The sequence below is a fragment of the Ictidomys tridecemlineatus genome, chromosome 11, assembly GCF_052094955.1.
Source record: "Ictidomys tridecemlineatus isolate mIctTri1 chromosome 11, mIctTri1.hap1, whole genome shotgun sequence".
NCBI lineage: Eukaryota > Metazoa > Chordata > Mammalia > Rodentia > Sciuridae > Ictidomys > Ictidomys tridecemlineatus.
The window spans coordinates 102048270-102069787 of NC_135487.1; the positions used below are offsets into that span (position 1 = coordinate 102048270).

At 36.6% G+C, this 21518-nt stretch overlaps 1 protein-coding gene across 2 annotated transcripts in view; it reads left to right on the plus strand.

Moving 5' to 3' along the window:
* Window positions 1–4256: 4256 nt before the first annotated feature.
* Window positions 4257–21518, plus strand: part of Stxbp3 (syntaxin binding protein 3) — a 66742-nt gene continuing 49480 nt past the window's right edge. Inside the window, exons 1-4 of one of the 2 annotated variants that reach the window (XM_013364149.4) lie at window positions 4279–4416; window positions 14204–14257; window positions 18304–18353; window positions 18896–18977. In XM_013364149.4, the coding sequence (XP_013219603.1) occupies window positions 18899–18977 (79 nt within the window). In that variant the 5' untranslated portion in view covers window positions 4279–4416; window positions 14204–14257; window positions 18304–18353; window positions 18896–18898. Of the gene's footprint in view, window positions 4417–14203; window positions 14258–18303; window positions 18354–18895; window positions 18978–21518 lie in introns of both variants that reach the window. The other variant, XM_005338062.4, reaches the window with a different exon arrangement.

Here is a 21518-nt window from a genome sequence, read left to right on the forward strand (position 1 = left end):
TTTTCTGAAAGACTAGTTAGAGATATATAATGTATCAATGATAAGATTTTGTCACTATCTATCCTAGCTGGTGACCTAATGCTGGGTTCACAAAATCTGACTATTCCAGTAACTCAAGAAAATGACAAAGAAAGCATGCAACCACACAGAAATATCTTTTCTGTAATCCGGAGATGGCTCTTCGACCTTAAGTGTCCTTGGAAAGAGAGAGAGCCACTGGAATTCTTTATTCTCATATAGAGAACACACAAGGGGAGTTTCCATGGAACATTCTATCCCCAAAAGGGCAAAGGGGTCAGGTTTCAGGGAGTTGAGTCTAGCTTCTTGACGTCTGCTGTCAGCAGATTGGCTGACATCTAGGAAGGCCATGCCCATCTCATGAGCTGTGTGGGCATCATAGGCAGAGCCAGCAAAAAGACCATAGTGAGGACTGCCCAAACAGAGAGGTAATGTCGGTTCAGACCACTTTGTTCTCTCACTGCTGATAGTTCACACACACAGCCCATGGCTGGCTTGCGACATCTCCACATTCTCATCACTTAGGGCTAAGGGATGCTCAGTTCCTATGTGGCAGCCCCGACAAGAGATCTTTCCTAGAGCATTTATTTGCACATTAAAGGGAAACAAGTCAAAGGCAATGACCCCTAAAAGTGGAGTTTGATGCATCGAAGAGCACACATAGAGGAGGATTGAGTTTAGTTCACTTTTGTTCCTAAACACTAGTGAGTGAACAGGAGGTGGGTTGGGCTAGGTCCGAGAGCTCATTACTCATAGATTCCTGGGAATTACCCCTGGAGGTTCAAATTCACTATATCTGGGATGTGGCCTGGGAATCCATACCTTTAAGGCCTGGGATTCCATATTTTTAACAAGTTCACCAAGTGATTCTGATTAGCCAGGTTTGGGAATTATTAGTTTTTCAGTGCTGGGAAGCAAACCCCAGGCTTTAGGCATGCTAGGCAAGCAATCAATCATTGAGCTACTTTCCATCAGAAGTTTGCCATGGTAAGCTCTTCCTTGAAGCAAAATTTTATTGATGGGAGGCTGGTAAAATAGAGGCCTGTGCCCTGTGATGAAAGACTGTTGAGATCTGGAGGATTTGGAGAAGTCCCATACCCTGTAAGTGCAACCCTGATGGTATAGAACTGGGGCTGTGTGGTCCAGATCCCACTGAAACCATGTACTGAGCCAGTCACTAGCAAAGTATGCTGACTGAAGTAGCCAAAGAGCCCAGGCAAAGGCCAAAGAAGGCCAGAATCTCTGTCCCATATCCTGCAAATATCAGAGCACAGAAAATTAAATGGCCATCTAATGTTGAGCTACCTTGATCAGAATTCCATGGAAGACAATATGGTCCACACTGAGCAAAGATAAAACTAGTTGACATGTGGGGGTTGAGGTTGTGGCTCAGTGGTAGAATGCTCATCTAGCATGTGTGAGGTCCTGGATTTGATCCTCAGTACCACATAAAAATAAATAAATAAAACAAATGTATTGTGTCCAACTACAACATGTACATATATATATCCATATATATAACCATATATATATATCCATATATATAACCGTATATATAAATGTATATATATAACCATATATAAATATATATAACCATATAAATAAATGAATATATATATATATAGTTGTTGGGGCTGGGATTGTGGCTCAGTGGTAGAGTGCTTGCCTAGCATGCATGAAGCACTGGATTCGATCCTCAGCACCACATAATATAAAGATATTGTGTCCACCTAAAACTAAAAAATAAATATAAAAAAACTAGTTGACATGTATATAGCCCAAATTATGTGCTCCTAAGTGATTTCTACAAACTTATTTCATTACTCATAGCAATGCTATAAGCTGAGTAATAAAGTTATTCCCTTTGACCCAGAAAGTTCAAAAAGCTTACCCACATTCACACAGGTAATCAGTACAAACACTTCAGTGGAAACAAGTAAGTAAGTGGCATTGTTTAGACATGGAAATCAATGTTTTATTTATGGAAAACATTTCTTTAGATTATCATGATGAATTATTAGTGAATACAACCTGAGAACAGGATAGTGAGTAAGTGATCTGCCCTAACTCAAGTGCCTGTACATTCATTCAGTCCTTGGTTATTTTGTATGTTTATTTGCTCTGTGAATTATATAAAGCAGCCTTTCATCTTTGGCCAGCGTTAGTGGATTTTACCTTCATTTTGCAGTGTCATGTTCAGGGAATCAAAATTCATTTTTTGATCTGCCCAGGAAAACCAACTAAGGGAGATTTAAAGAAACCACCTAAGGAGGTTATGCAAAATTGGAGGAGCATGGGAGGATAAGCAATAAGAGAAAGGGCAATTGTCTTGGAGCCAGATCCAGATTCTAGCCCATCTTAATATTTTACATGATATAGTTAACCTTTATTATCTTCAGTTTCCTCATTTGTGAAATGGCAACAAAGATTGAAATCTTGCTGGGTTGTTATGCTGTTTGAAATAATTTAGCACACAACTGCAATGTAACTGAGGTGTTTGAAGTCACACTGCTAGTAAGAAGCAGAGCCAGGGCCTTAGGAGCATAACCATAACTTTATTCCTTGTGTCCAAGTCAAACTTCCAACACCAACGAATTGTGTGTGTGTATTATTCCCTGACACTTAAGTTATTTTCCTTAAAATTGAGAGATGGAAGCATCACACTTTCCTCTTGTTTTGACCATTCAGGGCAAAGAGCTCCAAGAGTCAGTCTGCATTGTCCTGAAATTTTCTTATGGTTTTGGTTTTCACCCTCTTATACTAGCAGAATCTGATTTAAAATTGAAAAAGGATGGGCAAATAATATGTGCATTTATATAAAATTCTGAACTGAATCTATTTAAAGTAGGTTTAAGAGAGGCTAGGGCTCCACCTTCTATTCTCATATAAGCCTCAAACAGAAAAAAAATTCATGTTATAGGTTGTACCTGAATCCTTATTATGGCTGTTTTTATTCTTCATTCTCCTTTTCTCTCTCCAAAATTATAAGTTATCCCACAAACTGCTCTATTGCTTTCTGATTCCCCCTAGCACTGGATGTGCATCCTTGGCAATTAATTTAACTGCATTAAGCCTGTTTTTTTTTAATCTGTAAGGATTGTTTTGAGGATCAATGAGATAATCCATTTTGCATGGTGCATGGCATATAGTGAGCACTTCCTAAATACTGGACAATATTAGCAGTAGTCTTCCCTAACCATTTCACTATGCGATCAACTTGAATCTTTAAAACTCTTGTTTCTTTGCTTATTCCTCTAGGAAGGCCTACTATCTGCCAATGTATACAATGGTTATATGATAGGGCTCTCAGTAACTTAATTGATCTAGTGCATATTTGCTTACTTTGATTTCAAGTTCTCAAAGAACTATCTCAGTAAATAAATCTTCAAAGTTGAGACTGGGGTTATGGCTCAGTGGTAGAGCACTTACCTGGCATGTGTGAGTCGTTGGGTTCAATTCTCAATACCATATATAAATAAAATAAAGGTTCATCAGCAATACACACACACACACACACACACATTTAAAAATCTTAAAAAAGTCTAAGGTCAAATCATGTCTGTTAATCAGCTTTCAACAACAATTTTGGGTCCTAAAGCATTGAGAGCCCCCTCCCATACATCTTTTGCACAAATTCATTGAATAAATGATTGTTTTATTGTTTCATTTACTTATATTGTATCCTTAAGGCATTCAGTTTTCAACCAACTTTTGACTATCTACAGTATGTCAGAAATTGTGATCCTTTATTAGATTATAAAGTCTTCAGATAAGCGGGTCTCTCATTCCTTTGAGTTTCCTGAAAGCCCAGCATAATTCTGGGCTCACTGGAGAATACCTCATAGTTCCACACAACCTCTTATGTCCTTGAAATGTGAATTAAAAAAAAAAACCTTTGGGGGGAGAGTGAATTATCCATTTGTGGTTGAGCTGGCTACTGAGTGACGTCTATTATGAATCGCTTTGCAAAGTGAAGAATCCTTTTGTAAGGCGAAGCATTCCACCTTCTTCATGTATGTTCGCATTCATCATTTTGTAGATTAAGTTGGCTCACAATCTTGCTCACCCTTGCTATAACCGTCGTCGGAACCCAATCTTGAGCTAAAGCGGCCTTCCGCAAGGAGGCGCCCGACAGCCCATTGACATTCAGCCCACAGTGCACTGCGCAGCCTCCGTCCAGGCGGGGGCGAGAATCCCCGCGCTGACGCGCCTGACGTCACCGGAGGGCGCGGTCCGTGGAGGGGCGAGGCTTTCCCCGCAGTGAGGGGCGGGGCCACCCGGGCGCCGCTTACTGGGCTAAAGTGGGTTGCGAGTGGGAGGCGTCGGCGTAGCTCTGCGGCATTGGGAAGATGGCGCCACCGGTGACCGAGAGGGGGCTAAAGAGCGTCGTGTGGCAGAGTGAGTGGGATCGGGTAGGGGCTGAGAGAAAGGGAAGGCCAGGACGCCGTCGCGCCGGGCCTTTTTTTCCTGTCTTCGCCCAGCAGCCTAGTTTGGAGCTCCCACGGGCACTTGTTGCTTCGGAACCGCGTCCGGCTTCGGACTTCTTCCTGCTTTCATGCCCAGCCCGGTTTCTGGTTTGCACCCGGAATGGGCAGGTTTGCGCGGCCTTCGCGCTGGTCTTAGGCACCCACTTACCTTGCCTCCAAGCCCCGCCCTGCTGAAGCAGCCCCGGGGCCGCTTCACTCCCGCGGCCGTCGGCGTACTCGGCCGCGCTCCCCTCCGCCTGCGCCGGGGCCCTACCAGTCGGGGATGTCTCTCCACTGGGGACAATCTGGGCTCTGTTTTTCTATCCCGTCCCCTGTTCCCCGCCCTTGAGTTTCCAGAGAATGCTTATTCTCCTTATTTGTGTTAGTATCAAGGAGGATTTTTATTACTGTACTTTCCAATGTCCTTTAAAAACAAAAAACAAAACAAAAACAAAAATTCACTGTTAAACAGATCCTTCTTCCACGATTCCTAGAGGAGCCTACTTGATAAGTTTTTGAGAAGGGACCATTTAATTGGAATAATTAAATCTCTACCCGTGACAGTGGCTTGCGTACCTGGGCAAAGATGCACCTTCACCTTTTCCTTTACACTCTGGGGCGACTCTCTGTTGTTAGAACTTTGCTGCTTGTTGGTTATTGATGTTCTGCTCTATCATCCTTGGCTTTCATAAAAATTACTCCAAACCTAGGCCAGGCATGTTAGGGAAGGAATGAACCCACCAAACAGGAAGAACCATCATTGTTTGGCATCTTTGGGTTCAAAGTAATTATGGTCTAGTAGTGGAAAGGGAGTAACTTCTGATTAGTAGTTCTTACACCAACTTGTTGAACAAAGAACAGAAATTGCTTGGCAAAAATCTGGGAGTTTTAAGTTCTTCTATAAAATGAAAAATCCAAATCAGTAACTGGGCTAGTATTTCATATATAGCAGACGCTATGAGTGTGTAAAGAAGAAGTAAGAAATTATAGTTTAAAAAAATTAGTAAATTTTAAAGTTGTCATTTTGTTTTTCAGGATTAACATGCTTAACATGGTAAGGATTTGGAAATGGTTAAAAACAATGGCATTTAAATATATTTGTATAAAAATGGATAGTAAAATGTGTTGTATAAAAATTTCCAAGATGTACATTTTGCTTTACATTAGCATTTATGAGAAAAGATTAGTGATGGTAATGCCAATCTTAATAGCATGAAACTAGGTAGGAGGGAGAGTGTAGGGATAACAAAATTTCTAATTTGTGCTGTTAACACCAGACTTTCCAGATGGAGTGTAAGGTAAAGACAGACAAAATGAAAGGAAAAAGATGTAGGGTTGTAAAGTGTTTCTTTGAAACTTTTTGTAAATAGAAACATAACAAAAGACAATAGTCATTCAACATTTATTGAGTAAAGTATATATATTGAGAAGAGGGGGCCTCTGAGTTCTGTTAGCAAAAGATGCAACTTGTTGGGTGTGGTGATGCATGCCTATAATCCCAGTGGCTGGGGAGGTTGAGGCAGAATGGGAAGTTTGAGGCTAGTCAACAATTTAGCACCACTCTGTCTCAAAAATAAAGAAGGGGTGTGGCTCAGTGATAGAATACCCTGAGTTAATTCTCCAGTACCAGGCCCTGCCTCGTCCCCCCCCCCCCCATCCGAGTGTGGTAAAACATATGGAGGCTGAGTCAGGAGAGTGATAAGTTCAAAGTCAGTCTGGGTGACTTAGAGATCCATGGCCCAAAATAAAAATTTTAGAAAAGGGAGGATTATAGCTCAGTGGTAGAGTACTTGCCTAGCATGTGCTAGGTCCTATGTTCAATCCACAGTACTGCAGAAAGGAAAAAAAAAAAGAATCTGAGAGAAATGTTGAATGAATTTTTGAAGAGATAAGAGAATCAGGGGTTGCAGTAGTGGCTCAGTGGTAGAGCGCTTGCCAGCCATGTGTGAGACCCTGGGTTCAGTCCTTGACACTTCATATAAAATAAATAAATAAAAGATCCATTGACAACTAAAAAATTTTTAAAAAGAGATAAGAGAATCAGAATCATATTTTTAGAGAAAATGTTTTATTAGGTTGATGATATAATAGGTGCGGGTAGAAAACTAAATAACCTTTAGTTTGACTAGACAGTGGTAGGTAAAGAGAATGGAACCACTACTTCTTTTTTCCCTTCGTTCCTTCCTTTTTTTTTTTTTTTTTTTTTTGTTGTTGTTGTTGTTGGTTTTGAGGATTGGACCCAGAACCTCATGCATGCTAAGCAAACACTGTACAGTTCAAATGTCCAGGCACTGATAGATGGATAAATAAAGGCAGTAAGAAAAAATGAAATACTGATATATTTTACAGTAGCACAAAATATTGAAAATGTTATTATGCTAAGAAGCCAGTCACAAAGGGCCACATTCACACTGTATGACTCCATATATATGAAATGCCCAGGACAAGCAAATCTATGGAGACAGAAAGTGGATTAAATGAATGCCTATTTGGAGGGATGGATTTTCTTTTTGGAATAATGAAGATGTTCTCACGGTTGTGGTAATGCAGTGATAGATGCATGACTTTGTGAATATGCTGAAAACCATCGAATCACACATTTTTTAGTGGGTGAATTGTATGGTATACAAATTATATCTCAGTTATGCTGTTAAAATAAACCTTGATATGGGGCGTGGTACTGTATGCCTGTAATCCCATTGATTTGGGAGGCTGAGGCAGGAGGATTGCAAGTTGGTCAACTTAAGCAATTTAGTGAGACCTTTAGACCTATCTCAACATAAAAGAAATATAATGTCTGGGGATGTAGCTTAGTGGTAAAGCACCACTGGGTTCAATCCCCAGTACCAAAAAAATAAATAAATAAAAATTAAAAATAAATGCTGATAACAGCTGTGAAATCTAGACCTAGGATTTACACTTAGTTGTTTTTTTTTTTTTCCACCCTGCAGAGTTAATGTTTGAGCTGTCCGTGGTTTTCCGTGTTTAAACCTTTAAAAAGGTCTTACTTTTTGCCCAGTCTGTTGCAGGAGGCTCCTAACCAATCTCGAAACTAATCCTTTAAACTCTTAATTTTTCTCATTCTAGTCCATCCAGCAAGTAGCTTCCATATTAATTTTCCTGTAATAGTAAAATTAGTTGCTCTGTGCTTGTGTGTTTAGAGACCTGTTTAGAGACTTCCAGTTACCTAAAGTTCATTTCAGAGTCTACTTTTGAAGATCTGGCCCCAGCCTACTTGGTTATTCTTGTTTTCTTTCACCTGTATACTTTTATTTTTCTGTCTAGTCTATATTATTTACTCTTCTTGAAAAAAAATATTTTTTGGGGTACTAGGGATTGAACCCAGGGGCATTTTACCGCTGAGCTACATTCCCAGACCTTTTTTTATTTTTTATTTTTTTGAGACAGGGTCTTGCTAAGTGCTTACTAATTTTTGAAGCTGGCCTTCAACTTGTGACCCTCCTGCCTCAGTATCCCAGGTTACTGGAACTATAGGCATGCGCCATTGCATCTGGCTTATCTTGAAATCTTTTACTGCCATATCTTATTTTTAAAATTAATTTAAAGAGTTAGTTTGTCTGTTTATTTATTTACTTTTGGTACTGGGGATTGAACCCAAGGGTGTTCTACCACTGAATAGGTCCCCCAGCTCTTTTTATTTTCATTTTGAGACAGTATCTTGCCAAGTTCCTGAAGCTTGAATTTGGAATCCTTTTACCTTAGCATCCCAAGTAACTAGGATGCCATCACACCCAACTTCCCTTATTTTTATCCAAAATTTAGCCAGCCTTCAAGTTTCAGTTCAAATGAGCTACCACCTTCTTAGTGGCTTTTAACTTTTACCTGCCAGCTTTTAGGTTTCTTATAAATCTTAAAGTTTTCTGAAAATAAAGTCCACACAGAGAATTGTATTATTTTGTTGTTTGTTTGTTTGTTTTTATCAATATGTAATTGTTTTTAGGATGGGGAACCAAAAAAAGGGAACAGTTTTTTTTGTTGTTGTTGTTTTGCTTTTTGTTTGGGTACCGAGGATCTAATTCAGGGACACTTACCATTGAGATATTTCCCCAGCCCTTTTTATTTTTATTTTTTTATTTTGAGACAGGGTCTTATAAAGTTACTGAGGGACTTGCTGAGGCTGGCCTTGAATTTGTGATCCTTCTGTCTCAGCCTCCTGAGTTGTTGCTGTGCCACCATACTCTGCTGGAACAGTTTTTTTTTTTTTTCTTTTGACTGAGTACAGGGGGTATTTGTTGCAGGTGAAGGGGGATATAGACCTAAAGGTAGATTGGAGCCAATTAGGAAGGGTCCTGGATGAGCTGACATAATGGTATACACCTGTAATCCCAGTGACTCTGGAGGCTGAAAGACCAGCCTGGGCAACTTAGTGAAACCCTTTCTCAAAATAAAAAGGTATAGGGATGTAGCTCAAGGGTAGAGCAACCCAAGATTAAATCCCCAGTATTAAAAAAAAAAAAATCCTGATGCTTTGCTAAGTAGTTTATTCTCTAGGCTATGGGGAACCAATAAAAACGATCCCCCTGACCCCTGAAAAGCAGTCACCAGCATTTTGGGTACTCAATTAAATATTGTCAAAAGTTTTTTTTTTTTTTTTTTTTATGCCAGGAATTGAACTCAGGGGCACTTGACTACTGAACCACACCTCTATCCCTTTTTTGTATTTTATTTAGAGACAGGATCTCACTGAGTTGCTTAGTACCTCCCCGTTGCTGAGGCTGGCTTTGAACTCACGATCCTCCTAACTCAGCCTCCCAAGCTGGTGGGATAACAGGCATGTGTCATTGCATCTGACCCTTTTCTTGTTCGTTTTTGAAGGGCAATGACTCAAGATATATTATGGTGGTGAAGTACACTATCGCAAAAAGTACAGTGGATGTGCTGGGCGCAGTGGCACACACCTGTGATACTAGCAGCTGGGGAGGCTGAGACAGAAGGATCCAGTTAACAGCCACCCTCAGCAAAGGCAGGGCACTAAGCAACTCAGTGAGATATCCTGTATCAAAAGGGCTGGGGGTGTGGCTCAGTGGTTGACAGTGCCCCTGAGTTCAATCCCTGGTACCAATAAAAAAAATACAGTGGATGAAATTTTTGCTGGTGTAGCTTTCACCCAAATCAGTGTATACAATGTTTCCAAGCACTGCATTACTCCTCCCAGTCCAACCCATTTTGTAATAGTGACTTTTGCCTTTATGCTGTTATGCTAAGAGAGAAACCCTCCAGATCCTTTATTATTATAAAGTACAGTTGGAATAAATAAAAATAAATATAGTACAGTTGGCCTTCTGAACTCACAGCTTCCACCTCCATGGATTCAACCAAATGCAGATCAAAAATATAAGAAATTCTATCATTCAGCATGTTTGTGCACACCTGTAATTCCAGCTTTTCAAGATCCTGAGGCAGGGAGATCAAAAGTTCAAGGCCAGCCTTGGCAATTTAGTAAGACCCTGTCTTTAAAAAACAAACAAAAAATAACTGTGGAATGAAATTGACCACACTGTGCTATGTGCATATGTGAGTATGTCACAATGAATGCCACTTTTATGTATAATAATAACCAATTAAAAAAATAGAAGACCAATAGAGTAGAGCAAAGGGATCAGAGAAGGAAGGAGGGAAGGGAAGGAAGTAGTATTGGGAATTGAAATGGAGTAAAATATCTCATGTTCACTTATGAATATGTTAAAAGAAAATAGGCCAGGTGCAGTGTGCATGCCTGTTTTGCCAGTGACTTGGGAGGCTAAAACAGGATCTCAAATCCCAGCAATTTAGGGAGACCCTGTCTCAAAGTAAAATATTAAAAGGGATAGGGATGTAACTTAGTGGTTAAAAGCACCTCTTTTTCAATCCCCTATGTCAAATGTAAATAAATAAATAACATTTTTTAAATGATTGTTTTACGAGGAAAAAAAGTAATGATACAGATATATGTTTAAGGATCCTTATTGCAGCACAGTGGCAAAATTGGAAACAGAATGACTATCTGTCATAAAGCAGATGAATAAATTCTGTATTAAGGAATATTTTATAACTGTTAAAGGAGTTATTGTATGTTCATACTCTACATGGAGGTTATCCAAGATGTTAGTTTAGTGAAATAAAGAAAGTGAGTTATGTTGATTCACTTTTTGTATTTGATAATTTGGTTATTAAAACAAACTCAGAGGTTAGAGGGAAGGGGGCATTTATTTGAAAGAGAAATGGGGAATGGAAGGCAAAGAGACAACATAGTTATTGTATTGGTCTAGAATAGAAGGCTGAACTGTAACAAGGGAGGTAAGGAGAAGATGAATGAGGAAAGGAGAAATTTAAACAGTAGACTCAATAAGATATAATCTAAGGGAGCGTCATCCTAGACTAAAATTCCAGTCTAGACTAGACAGTATTGTTCCTGTTTATCGATGAGGAGGAAAAAAGGAACAGGCTTGAAGGGAAAAAATAGTTTAGAATTAGAACATAGTGAATTTTCAGTGCAAGTCAAAGTGTCCAGTAGCAGTTGGAGATAAGTAAATATACATTTACAGAAAAGGAAGCTGAATGAAGAGATCAGGATTTAGGCTACAGCATATGGTGGGATTCATTTATTTAGGGAAGGTAGGGTAGATAAAAGAGAATGCAAGATAACTTTTCCAGGTCAATATTGAAATTATCTTCTGGTAGTGGTAATTTTTTCCCACTCATTTTCTTGATTATGATTTTCATGTTTTCTGACTTTTTAATTTCTTTTAAAACTGTTACTCATAGATTATTTTCTATTTTCCAGGCAAATCAGTTTTTATTGTATTATTATCAGGTTTATTAACAATTTCTCTGTGATTTAAGATAGTTGTGCAAATATACTTTCAGCTTTGCTCATATTGTTATGTACTATAGTAGTTCTTTTATTTCTCCTTTCAGTGTTTTCACTTCTTTGGCTTTAGAGTTTTTTTTTTAATAATTTTTTTTGTAGTTGTAGATGGACAAAATACCTTTATTTCATTTTTTAATTTTTATGTGGTGCTGAGGATCGAACCCAGTGCCTCACGCATGCTGGGCAAGTGCTTTGCCACTGAGCTACAGCCCCAGCACTTTACAGTTTTAAATGTATTTCCTTTTGTACTTCAAAAAAATAAAATGAGCAAAGATAAGATAATTGATATTGATAGGTAATTATTTGGGTAGCATTTGGACTAGGGAAGATCAATATAGAGATTAGGTAGAAGCAGTTCATGGAGAATATTGAATAATAGATTTTTTTTATTCTGTAGGCAAGAGTGAACATTTGAGACTTGAGATATATAGTAATCTAAGCAAGGAGTTGAGTTTCAGGAAGGTAATTGACAGCAGTGTGAAAAAATGAATTGGAAAGGTAAAGGGGTTGGAGGTGGAAAGCAGGAAATCTATAGATAGGAGTCTGTTGCAGTAGTTAAGTGAGTGATAAGAATTAAGGTATTGCTGGTGCCAGTGGCAGTAAAACATAATGGTCAAATACCAGAAAGAAAAATCAGTACTGCCTAATTATTGATTGTGGGGGAAGGAGGAAATAGTCAAAGACTAAGAAAACAACACATTTGTAGAAATGAAGTCTAGAGCAGTTTTTAGGAGGCATTAAACCTGCATTAAAGTGCTTAAACCTGTATTGTGTAATTGAATGAAGTCTAGGAGAGATGAACTATAAGATGATTGGAAACTGAAGGATTGATCTTATAATCTGATAGATGACTAACTTTGGTGATATTTATCTTTGAGGAAGAGTAGATAGAGTAGGCAGAGCAAAGATAAAAGTGTTAAGAGAAACCGCTTGAGAAAACATTCTAAGTCCAAATTTTAAAAAAAATTTTTTATGTATATTTTTTAGTTGTAGATGAATCACAGTTTATTTATTTTTATGTGATGCTGAGGATCGAACCCAGGACCTCACACATGCTAGACATGCACTCTACCACTGAGCCACAACCGCAGCCCAGGTGAAATTAATTTTAATAATCAATATTTAGTTTAACTTGATGTATTCAAAGTGTTATAATTTAAACATGTAATTTAAAAATTCACAGAATATTTAATATTCCTTTCTTTTTCTTCAAAGTCCCCCACCCCTTTTTTTTGTTTTGAGGTTCAAACCCAGAGCCTCATACATGCTAAGCATGTGCTCTGCTACTTCACTACACTCCAGCCCCCTCATATGTATTTTGTTTGCAGGACATCACAGTGTAGACTAGCCACACTCCAAGTGCTTGAGAGCCTCATATGGCTAGTTTCTATTATCTAGAATGGTGTAGGTATAAAATTTCAAATATTGTAGAGATGACTTCTATTCAGGGACCTTTTTTTAAAATAAAATCTATAATTATTAATATATATTATTTATACAGGTTAATGGTTTTCACTGTGATATATACATGCATACATTGTACATTGATCATGTCTACTTGCCTTCTACCCTCAAACCTCCTTATTCTGTACCCTTTCTAGTTTCAAAGTCGTCATATTTTCTTCTATACCCTTAACCGTTACACTTTCCTATCTCCAGTTACCACTATTCTGTTCCATACTTTACCATATTGGCTTACTGGTTTCTGTTTTAGTTAGCTTTGCATCACTGTGACCAAATTACCCAACAAGACCAACTCAAGAAGAGGAAACATTTATTTTGGCTCAAGGGTTTCAGAGGTTCAGTCCATGGTCAACTAACTCCAGCACTTTGGGCCTGAAGTGAGGCAGAACACTATGGCAGAAGGGCAGCACTGGAAGAAAGTTACTCATCTCATGGCAGCTGGGAAGTAGAGAGAGAGGAGAAGCCAAGGGGACAAGATGAAATCCCCAAAGGCACACCTCCAGTGATCCAGCTCTTCCAGCCAACACCTCATTTGCCTGTAGTTACAATGCAGTTAGTCCTTTCAAATTACTAATCCATCAAATAGATTAATCCAATGATTAGGTTATAATTCTCATAATCATTTAATTTCTGATTTCCTGCATTAACATGGGAGCTTTTGGACGGACACCTTATATGCAAACCGTAACAATTTCTGTAAATGAGTGGGAACTTGTGGTGTTTGTCTTTCTGTGTCTGGCTTATTTTACCCAACAAAATGTTCTCCAGTTCAATCCATGTTGCTACAAATAACAGAATTTCATTCTCTTTTATGACCAAGTGGTAAATATACTCATCCTGTGAGGGGCATTTAGGTTGATGCCATATTTTAGTTATTTGTAAATAATGTTGCATGGGTCCCAAGTATCTTTTTGGTATTAAGATTTCATTTTTTGGTATTAAGATCTGGGTATACACCCAGGAGCAGAATTACCGAACCATATAATAGTTGTACTTTTAGTTTTTTTGAGAATCTCCATACTGTTTTCCATAATAGCTGTACTAATTTGTATTGCTACCAAGTGTGTAAATATTCACTTTTCCCAACATCCTCAGCATTCATTATTTCTTGTCTTTTTGATGATAGCCATTCTAACTGGAATGAGAGGACACCTTATTGTGATTTTTGATTTGCATTTTTCTGCTGAATAGTGAAGTTGAACATTTTTATATATTTGTTGGATGTTTATGACTTCTTTTGAGAAGTGTCTGTTTAGTTTTTTAGCCCATTTTTTTATTTGGACTGTTTTTAGTGTTCATCTTTTTTAGTTTCTTACCGTGTTTTGGTTTTCAGTCCCTTATCAGGCGTATCTTTTGCAAATATTATCTCCCTTTCTGTATGTAGGTTGTCACTTGATCTTGTCACTTCCTTTGATATGCACAAGCTTCTTAATTTAAGGTAAGCCTGTCTTTTGTTGTTGTTGTTGCCTGTGATTCTAGGGTCTTATGTGAAAAAAATCATTGCCTATACCAGTGTCTTGAAGTGATTCTGGTATGTTTTTATACAGTAATTTCATAGTTTTAGGTTTAAGATTTAGGATTTTGATACATATTTTTGTCGGTTTTTGTGTATGAAAATAGATATCAGAGAAAGATATCTATTTTCATTCTGCAGATGTCTATTCAGTTTTGCCAGCATTATTAATTGAAGAGACTGTCCTTTCTCTACTTTATGTTCTTAGTGTCTTTGTTAAAAACCAATCCGCTGTATGAGGGTGGATTGATTTCTGGCTTCTCTGTTCTATTCCATTGGTCTACATATCTGTTTTTTATACAATACCATACGTTTTTTTAGTAACTAGAGTTTTGTAGTATATTTTGAAGTTTGGTGCTGTGATGCCTCCATCCTTGTGTGATTTGTGTGTGTGTGTTTTCAAGATCTCTGGCTATTCTGGGTCTTTTGTGATTCCAAATGAATTTTAGGATTGGTTTTTCTATTTCTGTCAAGAAAGTCATTGGGATTTTGATGGGAATTAACATTGACTCTATTGATCACTTTGGATAGTGTGGTTATTTTAACAATATTGATTCTTCTGATTCATGAACATAGGCTATCTTCCCATTTTTTTGTGTGTATCATCTTAATTTCATTTATCAGTGTTTTCACTTCCTAAATTTGTAGTATTGTGAATGGGATTGCTTTCTTAATTTCTTTTTCTGTAAGTTCATTATTTGTGTATAGATATACTACTTTTTATGTTGGTTTTTTTTATTCTGCTACTTCACTGAATTTATTTGTAAGTTCTAACAGTTTTCTGATGGAGTAATTTATGGTTTTCTATGTGTAGGATCATGTCATCCTCAAACATGGATAATTTGTCTTCATTTCTTTTAAAAGATGCCATTTCTGTCTTTTGCCTAATTGCCGTCGCTAAGACTTCCAATATTATATATTAAATCAGAGTGGTGAAAGTGGAAAGCCCTTCCATGTTCCTGATTTTAAAGGAATTGCTTTCAGGTTTTCCCCATTTGGCCATGGGTTTTTCATATATAGCACTTATTATTTTGAGGATTGTTTTTTCTACACCTAATTTGTTCAGTTTTATCATGAAGGGATTTTTTTTTTAAATTTAAATTGTAGATGGTCACAATTTGTTTATTTGTTTATGTTTTTATGTGGATTGAACCCAGTGCCTGACATGTGCCAGGTAAGTGCTCTACCACTGAGTTACAACTCCAGGCCCTCATGAAGGGATGTTAATTCTTTTTGTTGTTGTTTGTTCATTTGGTTTTGGTGGTATTGAGAATTGAATCCAAAGACACTCTACCACTGAGCTGCATTCCCAGCCCTTTCTATTTTTTGAGACAGGATCTCGCCAAGTTGTCTAGCTAGGCTGGCTTCAAACTTGTGACCCTCCTGTCTCAGCCTCCCAAGTCACAGGTTATAGGCATGTACCACCATGCCCAACTTGTTGAACCTTTTTAAATCCTTTTTATGCATCTATTGAAATGATCATAGGAGTTTTGTCATTCATTCTGTTGATGTGTTGTATCATGGTTTTTGATTTGTGTATGTTGAACTGTCCTTGCATACCTGGGATGAATCCCACCCGATCATGATATATGATAGTTTTGATATGTTATTGAATTTGGTTTGCTAGTTTTTGTTTGTTTTGTTGTTGTTGTTGAGAATTTTTGTATCTGTACTCTTGGGAATATGAGTCTATAGTTTTCTTTTTTTAATTCTGTCTTTGTCTGGTTTTGCTATAATGTTTGCCTCATAAAAAGAGTATCTTCTATTTCAGTGTTTTGGAACAGTTTAGAAAGAATTGGTATTAATTCTTTCTTAAATGTTTTGTAGAATTCACTTGTAAAACTATCAGGTTACCCCTTCTCCAATCTGCTCTGTCATTAATTCCATTTTCATTTCTTAAGAGAAAGACAACAAGAAAATCTGTTAAGAATAAACAAAATGTCTTCAATTTGAGCTTATTTGAGGTATCAGGAAGGAAGCTAATTTAGAAAGGGAAGTGGCATAATATTTCAGTATCTGAGCTCTAACTGAGAAAATCCTTTGTTTATTTGCCTATAGGGTATTAGAAACTGGTGCTTTGGATTAAATTATAGTTAAATATTTCTGTTTTTTTTACTATAATTCTTCTCAGATAACATTATAATCCTCCTAGCAAGCAATATATAATTGTCTTAACTAATTTTTCTCAGCAGTTTCTCAGTCACAGTAAAGCCTTCCACTTCACAATTCTTAATAGTAATTAAACTTTTTATTTACAATACTTCTGACACCAAATATGATCCCCTGCCCTATATTAATTCTTTAATTTGTGAACACCAGTAGGGTATCCTGCTATTCAGTTTAATTCTGACTCTACCTAGTATTACTTAACTATGTCAGACTAGGTTTAAGGGTTCAGTCCCACAAGACTGCTCTCACTTCAGATACTGTTAGCAAATACTAGGTCCTCAGGTTATCTATGCTTCTTCCTGGATTGGGTACAAATCAGAGGTTCCCACAATCCCCCTTCCCTTTCAGGTTCAATAATTTGCTGGAGTGGCTCACAAAACTTTATAAAACACTTTACTTCCTATTATCAGTGTATTATAAAGGATACAAATAAAGTAGCCAGATACAGAAATATATAAGGGTGAGATCCAGAAGGGTCTGGAGCGTAGTTGGGGTACACCACTGTTCTTGTATGTAGATAAACATTCAATTCAGAAGCTCTCCAAGGTCTTCCTTTAAATTTTTTTTTTTCCTAATGGAGATTTCCTTGTGTAGGCCCAGTTGATTAAATCAAGTCATTGAAGATTTAATTCAATCTCCTGCCCCTCTCTCTCCTCCATAGAGGTCATGTCTTGGTCTTTTCTGTGACCAACCTGAGTCCCAAAGCTATCTAGGAGCCCTTTAGCCAAGAGTCATGTCATTAATATAGCATAGATACTCTTTCACTCAGTAGATTTCAAGCACTCTAGAAACTCTATGCCAGGAATTAGGAACAAAGACCTAATTTTTAAAAATTATACCATAGTAACCCTTATTAGTTATATCCCATCCGTTACAGGAGCTATTGTTTTTTAACATGGTCTGAAGAACTTGATGGTAAATTTTCTAAAAGGATTAGCTTAAAACAGTTTTAAATTATGAAGTAGAAAAATTTAAATGAATTGTATAACTATCTCATTTATAAGAATTAGTGAAAGAAGACTTACCATAATTTACATTTTAGTTATATTTTATGCATTAGGTACAATATTACTACAGTTTTCAAATTTAATTGAATATCAATAAAAACATTAAATATAGGAGATTGTCTTATTATAAAATAGAATTTGTATGTATTGCCTACATGTATTCTTTATTATGTAAGGGATTTTGTAAATCCATGAACTAGTTTATAAAATATTTAATTTTGAAAATTATTTAAAAGACCATATTAATATTTCTTGATAAATCAAGGCAAAGTTTTTATCCTAATTTAATTATAAATGGGGGGAAGAGAAGGGGAGGGAGGAAGGGATGCAAAGCATAATGTCAGGATGAAAAATGTTTATGCAGATTCAATTGTTGAATATAATTTATGAGTAAATTATTTTAGGATAAATTATAAATTAGTTTAGAATTGTCATGGATTTTTTTGTTTTCATCTTATTTACTTAAGATTTAAGTAGAACAGAAAAAACCAAATCAGATAAAATTTTCAGAAATATTTTCATGTATTTATATGTTTATATACTTAAAAATATTAGCCCTTTTTATAATTGTTATCTCAGTTTAAAAATATAGTTGAAATGTACTTATATGTTAGGTATTAAATATGTTGGATTTTTTACTTAGGGTACAACAAATATGTATGCTTTTAATGTAGTTTTTCTTATTTTCAAATTGGAATTTTCCAAGTCATTTTGGACCTCTTGAGTAGTTGCTGTTATTATTTTTACAAACTGTTGATTTAGATTCCTAAATAATCCCCCCCTTTTTTTAAACAGAGATAAAAGCAACAGTGTTTGATGACTGCAAGAAAGAAGGTGAATGGAAGGTAAAATTGTATACCTTGCTTTTATATTGAGGACTTCAGTATGTTGTACTTTAGGATACTTCTTAAGGAAATAGGATCTGGACTTACACTGTTTGCCTTCAAATCCTAAATTCACATCTTAATGGTTGTTTCTGCCTCTTGTTTTCTTGTCTATAAAATAAGGATGGTAGTAACTCAAGTGCTACTTGTAAATATTAAGTGAACTAAGTGTCATTTTTCAGTAAGTGATGATTTGTGATTTGAAGAAAATCTTATGTTAAATATAAGACATTTAAAAGTTGAACAAGCTCCTGCATCAAAATAGAAATATTTCTATTCCTGTGCTTATATATAATACTGTGTGTATGTCTAGTGATAAAATTAATTTTCAGATCATGCAAGTTAAAACATGAGTTGAGATCATTTTGCTAACTGTCCTGATATTTTAATTTTATGTTATAAATGATCTATAAATCTGAGTAGAGTTAAGGGCCAAAATTCTGTCTTTTGTGAATTTTTGGTGTTCAGATACTTATAATATATTAATTTATATTTCTTTTAAGATAATGCTTTTAGATGAATTTACCACTAGGCTTTTGGCATCATGTTGCAAAATGACAGATCTTCTAGAAGAAAGTATAACTGGTAAGTGTTACAAATTTTTCTTATGAATTCTTTCTTATACTGATTGGAAAGGTGTGAAGTATTGAGAAATTTTAGTGCTGGGAGCCTGACACAGTGGGCATACCTGTAATTCCAGTAATTTCAGAGTCTGAGGCAGAGGATTACAAATATGAAACTAGCCTTGACAATTTAGTGAGTCCCTGTCTCAAAAGAAAATTTAAAAAGGGGCCAGAAAGGGTTGGGGTTGTGGCTCAGTGGTAGAGCACTTGCCTAGCATGTTTGAAGCACTGGATTCAATTCTCAGCACCATGTATAAATAAATAAAATAAAGATCCGTCAACAACTAAAAAATATATATATACATATATATGTGTATATATATTAAAGGGGAAGTGCAGTTGTAGCTCAGTAGTAGAGCACCTCTGGATTTAAATTCCCAATACCACCCCCCCCCCCAAAAAAAAAAAAGAAAAGAAAAGAAAAAAAGAAGAAAGAAAGAAATTTGAGTGCTAGGGATATAGCTCTGGTAGCTCATGTGCTTTGCATGTGTAAGTGAGGCCCTGGGTTCAATCCTCAGCACTATAAAAAAATTATTGTAATTTTATTTTTGAGGACATTATGTTTCATTATGACTCTACCAATAAATAACCTCTCTAAATTTTTACCTTGGAGGCATATAATTAAGTGCCCTGACCAAGACTTAGGTCAATTACTTTGTTGAGGTGGTTCTTTAATTTTTTTTCCTCTTACATATTTGGTAGTTTAGTTTATTGCTACACTAGGTTTACCTCAGTGGTTTCATTAATGTTTCTGGGGTTTTTGTTTTTAGTGTTTTGTTTTGTAGTGCTAGGTATTGAACCCAGAGCTTCACATGTGCTAGGTAAGCACTCTACCACTGAGTGACACCTCCTGCCCTTGTCATTTATTTGTATTGTTTTTCAATGACTATTAAGATGTCATAAAATCAACCTTTGTACATATTTTAAAATACATAATGTTGATTCGAAGTTATGTTGTATTAATCTGTATTACCTTCTGGAGGAAGTACCAACATCTTATAACATTCATGATCATGTTATTTTTAACTCATCGTCCATTAACTCATTTATTTATAAGTTTGATCTTCATAATTCCCCTGTACAGAGAGAGATTAAATACCCCCATCTGCAATGAAGAAACAGACTCAAAGTCAAATACAGTTCTTTTATATTTTGCTCCTAAGTGTATACCCAATATTTTCTAGAAAGCCTGACCATAAAATATTTATGGGCTTTTTTGTTTGGTTTTTGGTTTGGTTTAGGGGCATTAGGGATTGAATCTATGGACACTCTACTGCTGAGCTACAATCCCAGCTCTTTTTTATTTTGAGTTAGGATCTTGCTAAATTGTCCAGACTGACCTCAAATTTGTAATCCTTCTGCCTTAGCCTCCGGAGTAGATGGGATTACAGATATATGCCACCACATCCAGCTAATATTTGTGTGTTGATAGTCACATGTAAATTAATCTTTATCATTAATTGTATTATATATTCAATTTATGATCTTTATGGAAAAAGTTGTAAACTAGAAATTAGATTAAAGCTTTAATTTTTTTTACTATTAATAAAGTAAATTGTTGATTAAGGCTATGTAAGTTTTTCAAGTTCCCAGAGAATATTTTGGTCTGAAACTAGGATGAGCACCATTTTATAAATGTGTGAAAGCACAATGAAACTGTAGAGCACTATAAAGAGTTTTTAATTACCTTTTTCTGTAGACCATTGTTTTTCTTACTGTGGCCTGGTCTTGTAGACCAACACATATATAGATCCCCTGGGTAAAAATATTAGTATTCCTTTTTTAAACTTAAAAAAGGAATACTAATTTTTCTTTTCCTTCCTTCCTTCCTTCCTTCCTTCCCTCCCTCCCTTCCTTCCCTCCCTCCCTCCCTCCCTCCTTTACTCCTCCTCTTCCTCCTCCTCCTCCTCCTCCTCCTCCTCCTCCTCCTCCTCCTCCTCCTCTGACTATATCATAGAGCACAGTGCTATGGAATGTTCTCAATATCTTCCAGAGTCATGTAGGTTTGCTCTGGTATAATCACAGTCATTATCTATTAGTTTAAACTTATGGTCCTTTCAAATTTTATATTAGCCCTTCTAAGAACCTTTATTTAAGACTTTATATAAGACTAAATGTTCAGTAGTGTCTTGTTATTTATTTGTTTATTTATTTATTTATGGTACAAGGGATTGAACTCTAGGACACTCAACCACTGAGCCACATTCCCAGCCCTATTTTGTATTTTATTTAGAGACAGAGTCCTACTGAGTTTTTAGCACCTTGCTTTTGCCAAGGCTGGGTTTGAACTCAGAATCCTCCTGCCTCAGCCTCCCAAGCAGCTGGGATTACAGGCATGTGCCACTGTGCCCAGCATGGGTCTTGTTATTCTTTAAAAATCAATGAGGGAAGAGGCTCAGGCTGTGGCTCAGTGGTAGAGCACTTGCCAGCATGCGTGAGGCACTGGGTTCCATCCCTAGCACCACATAAAAAACAAAAACCTTAAAAAGTAAAGATTTGGAAT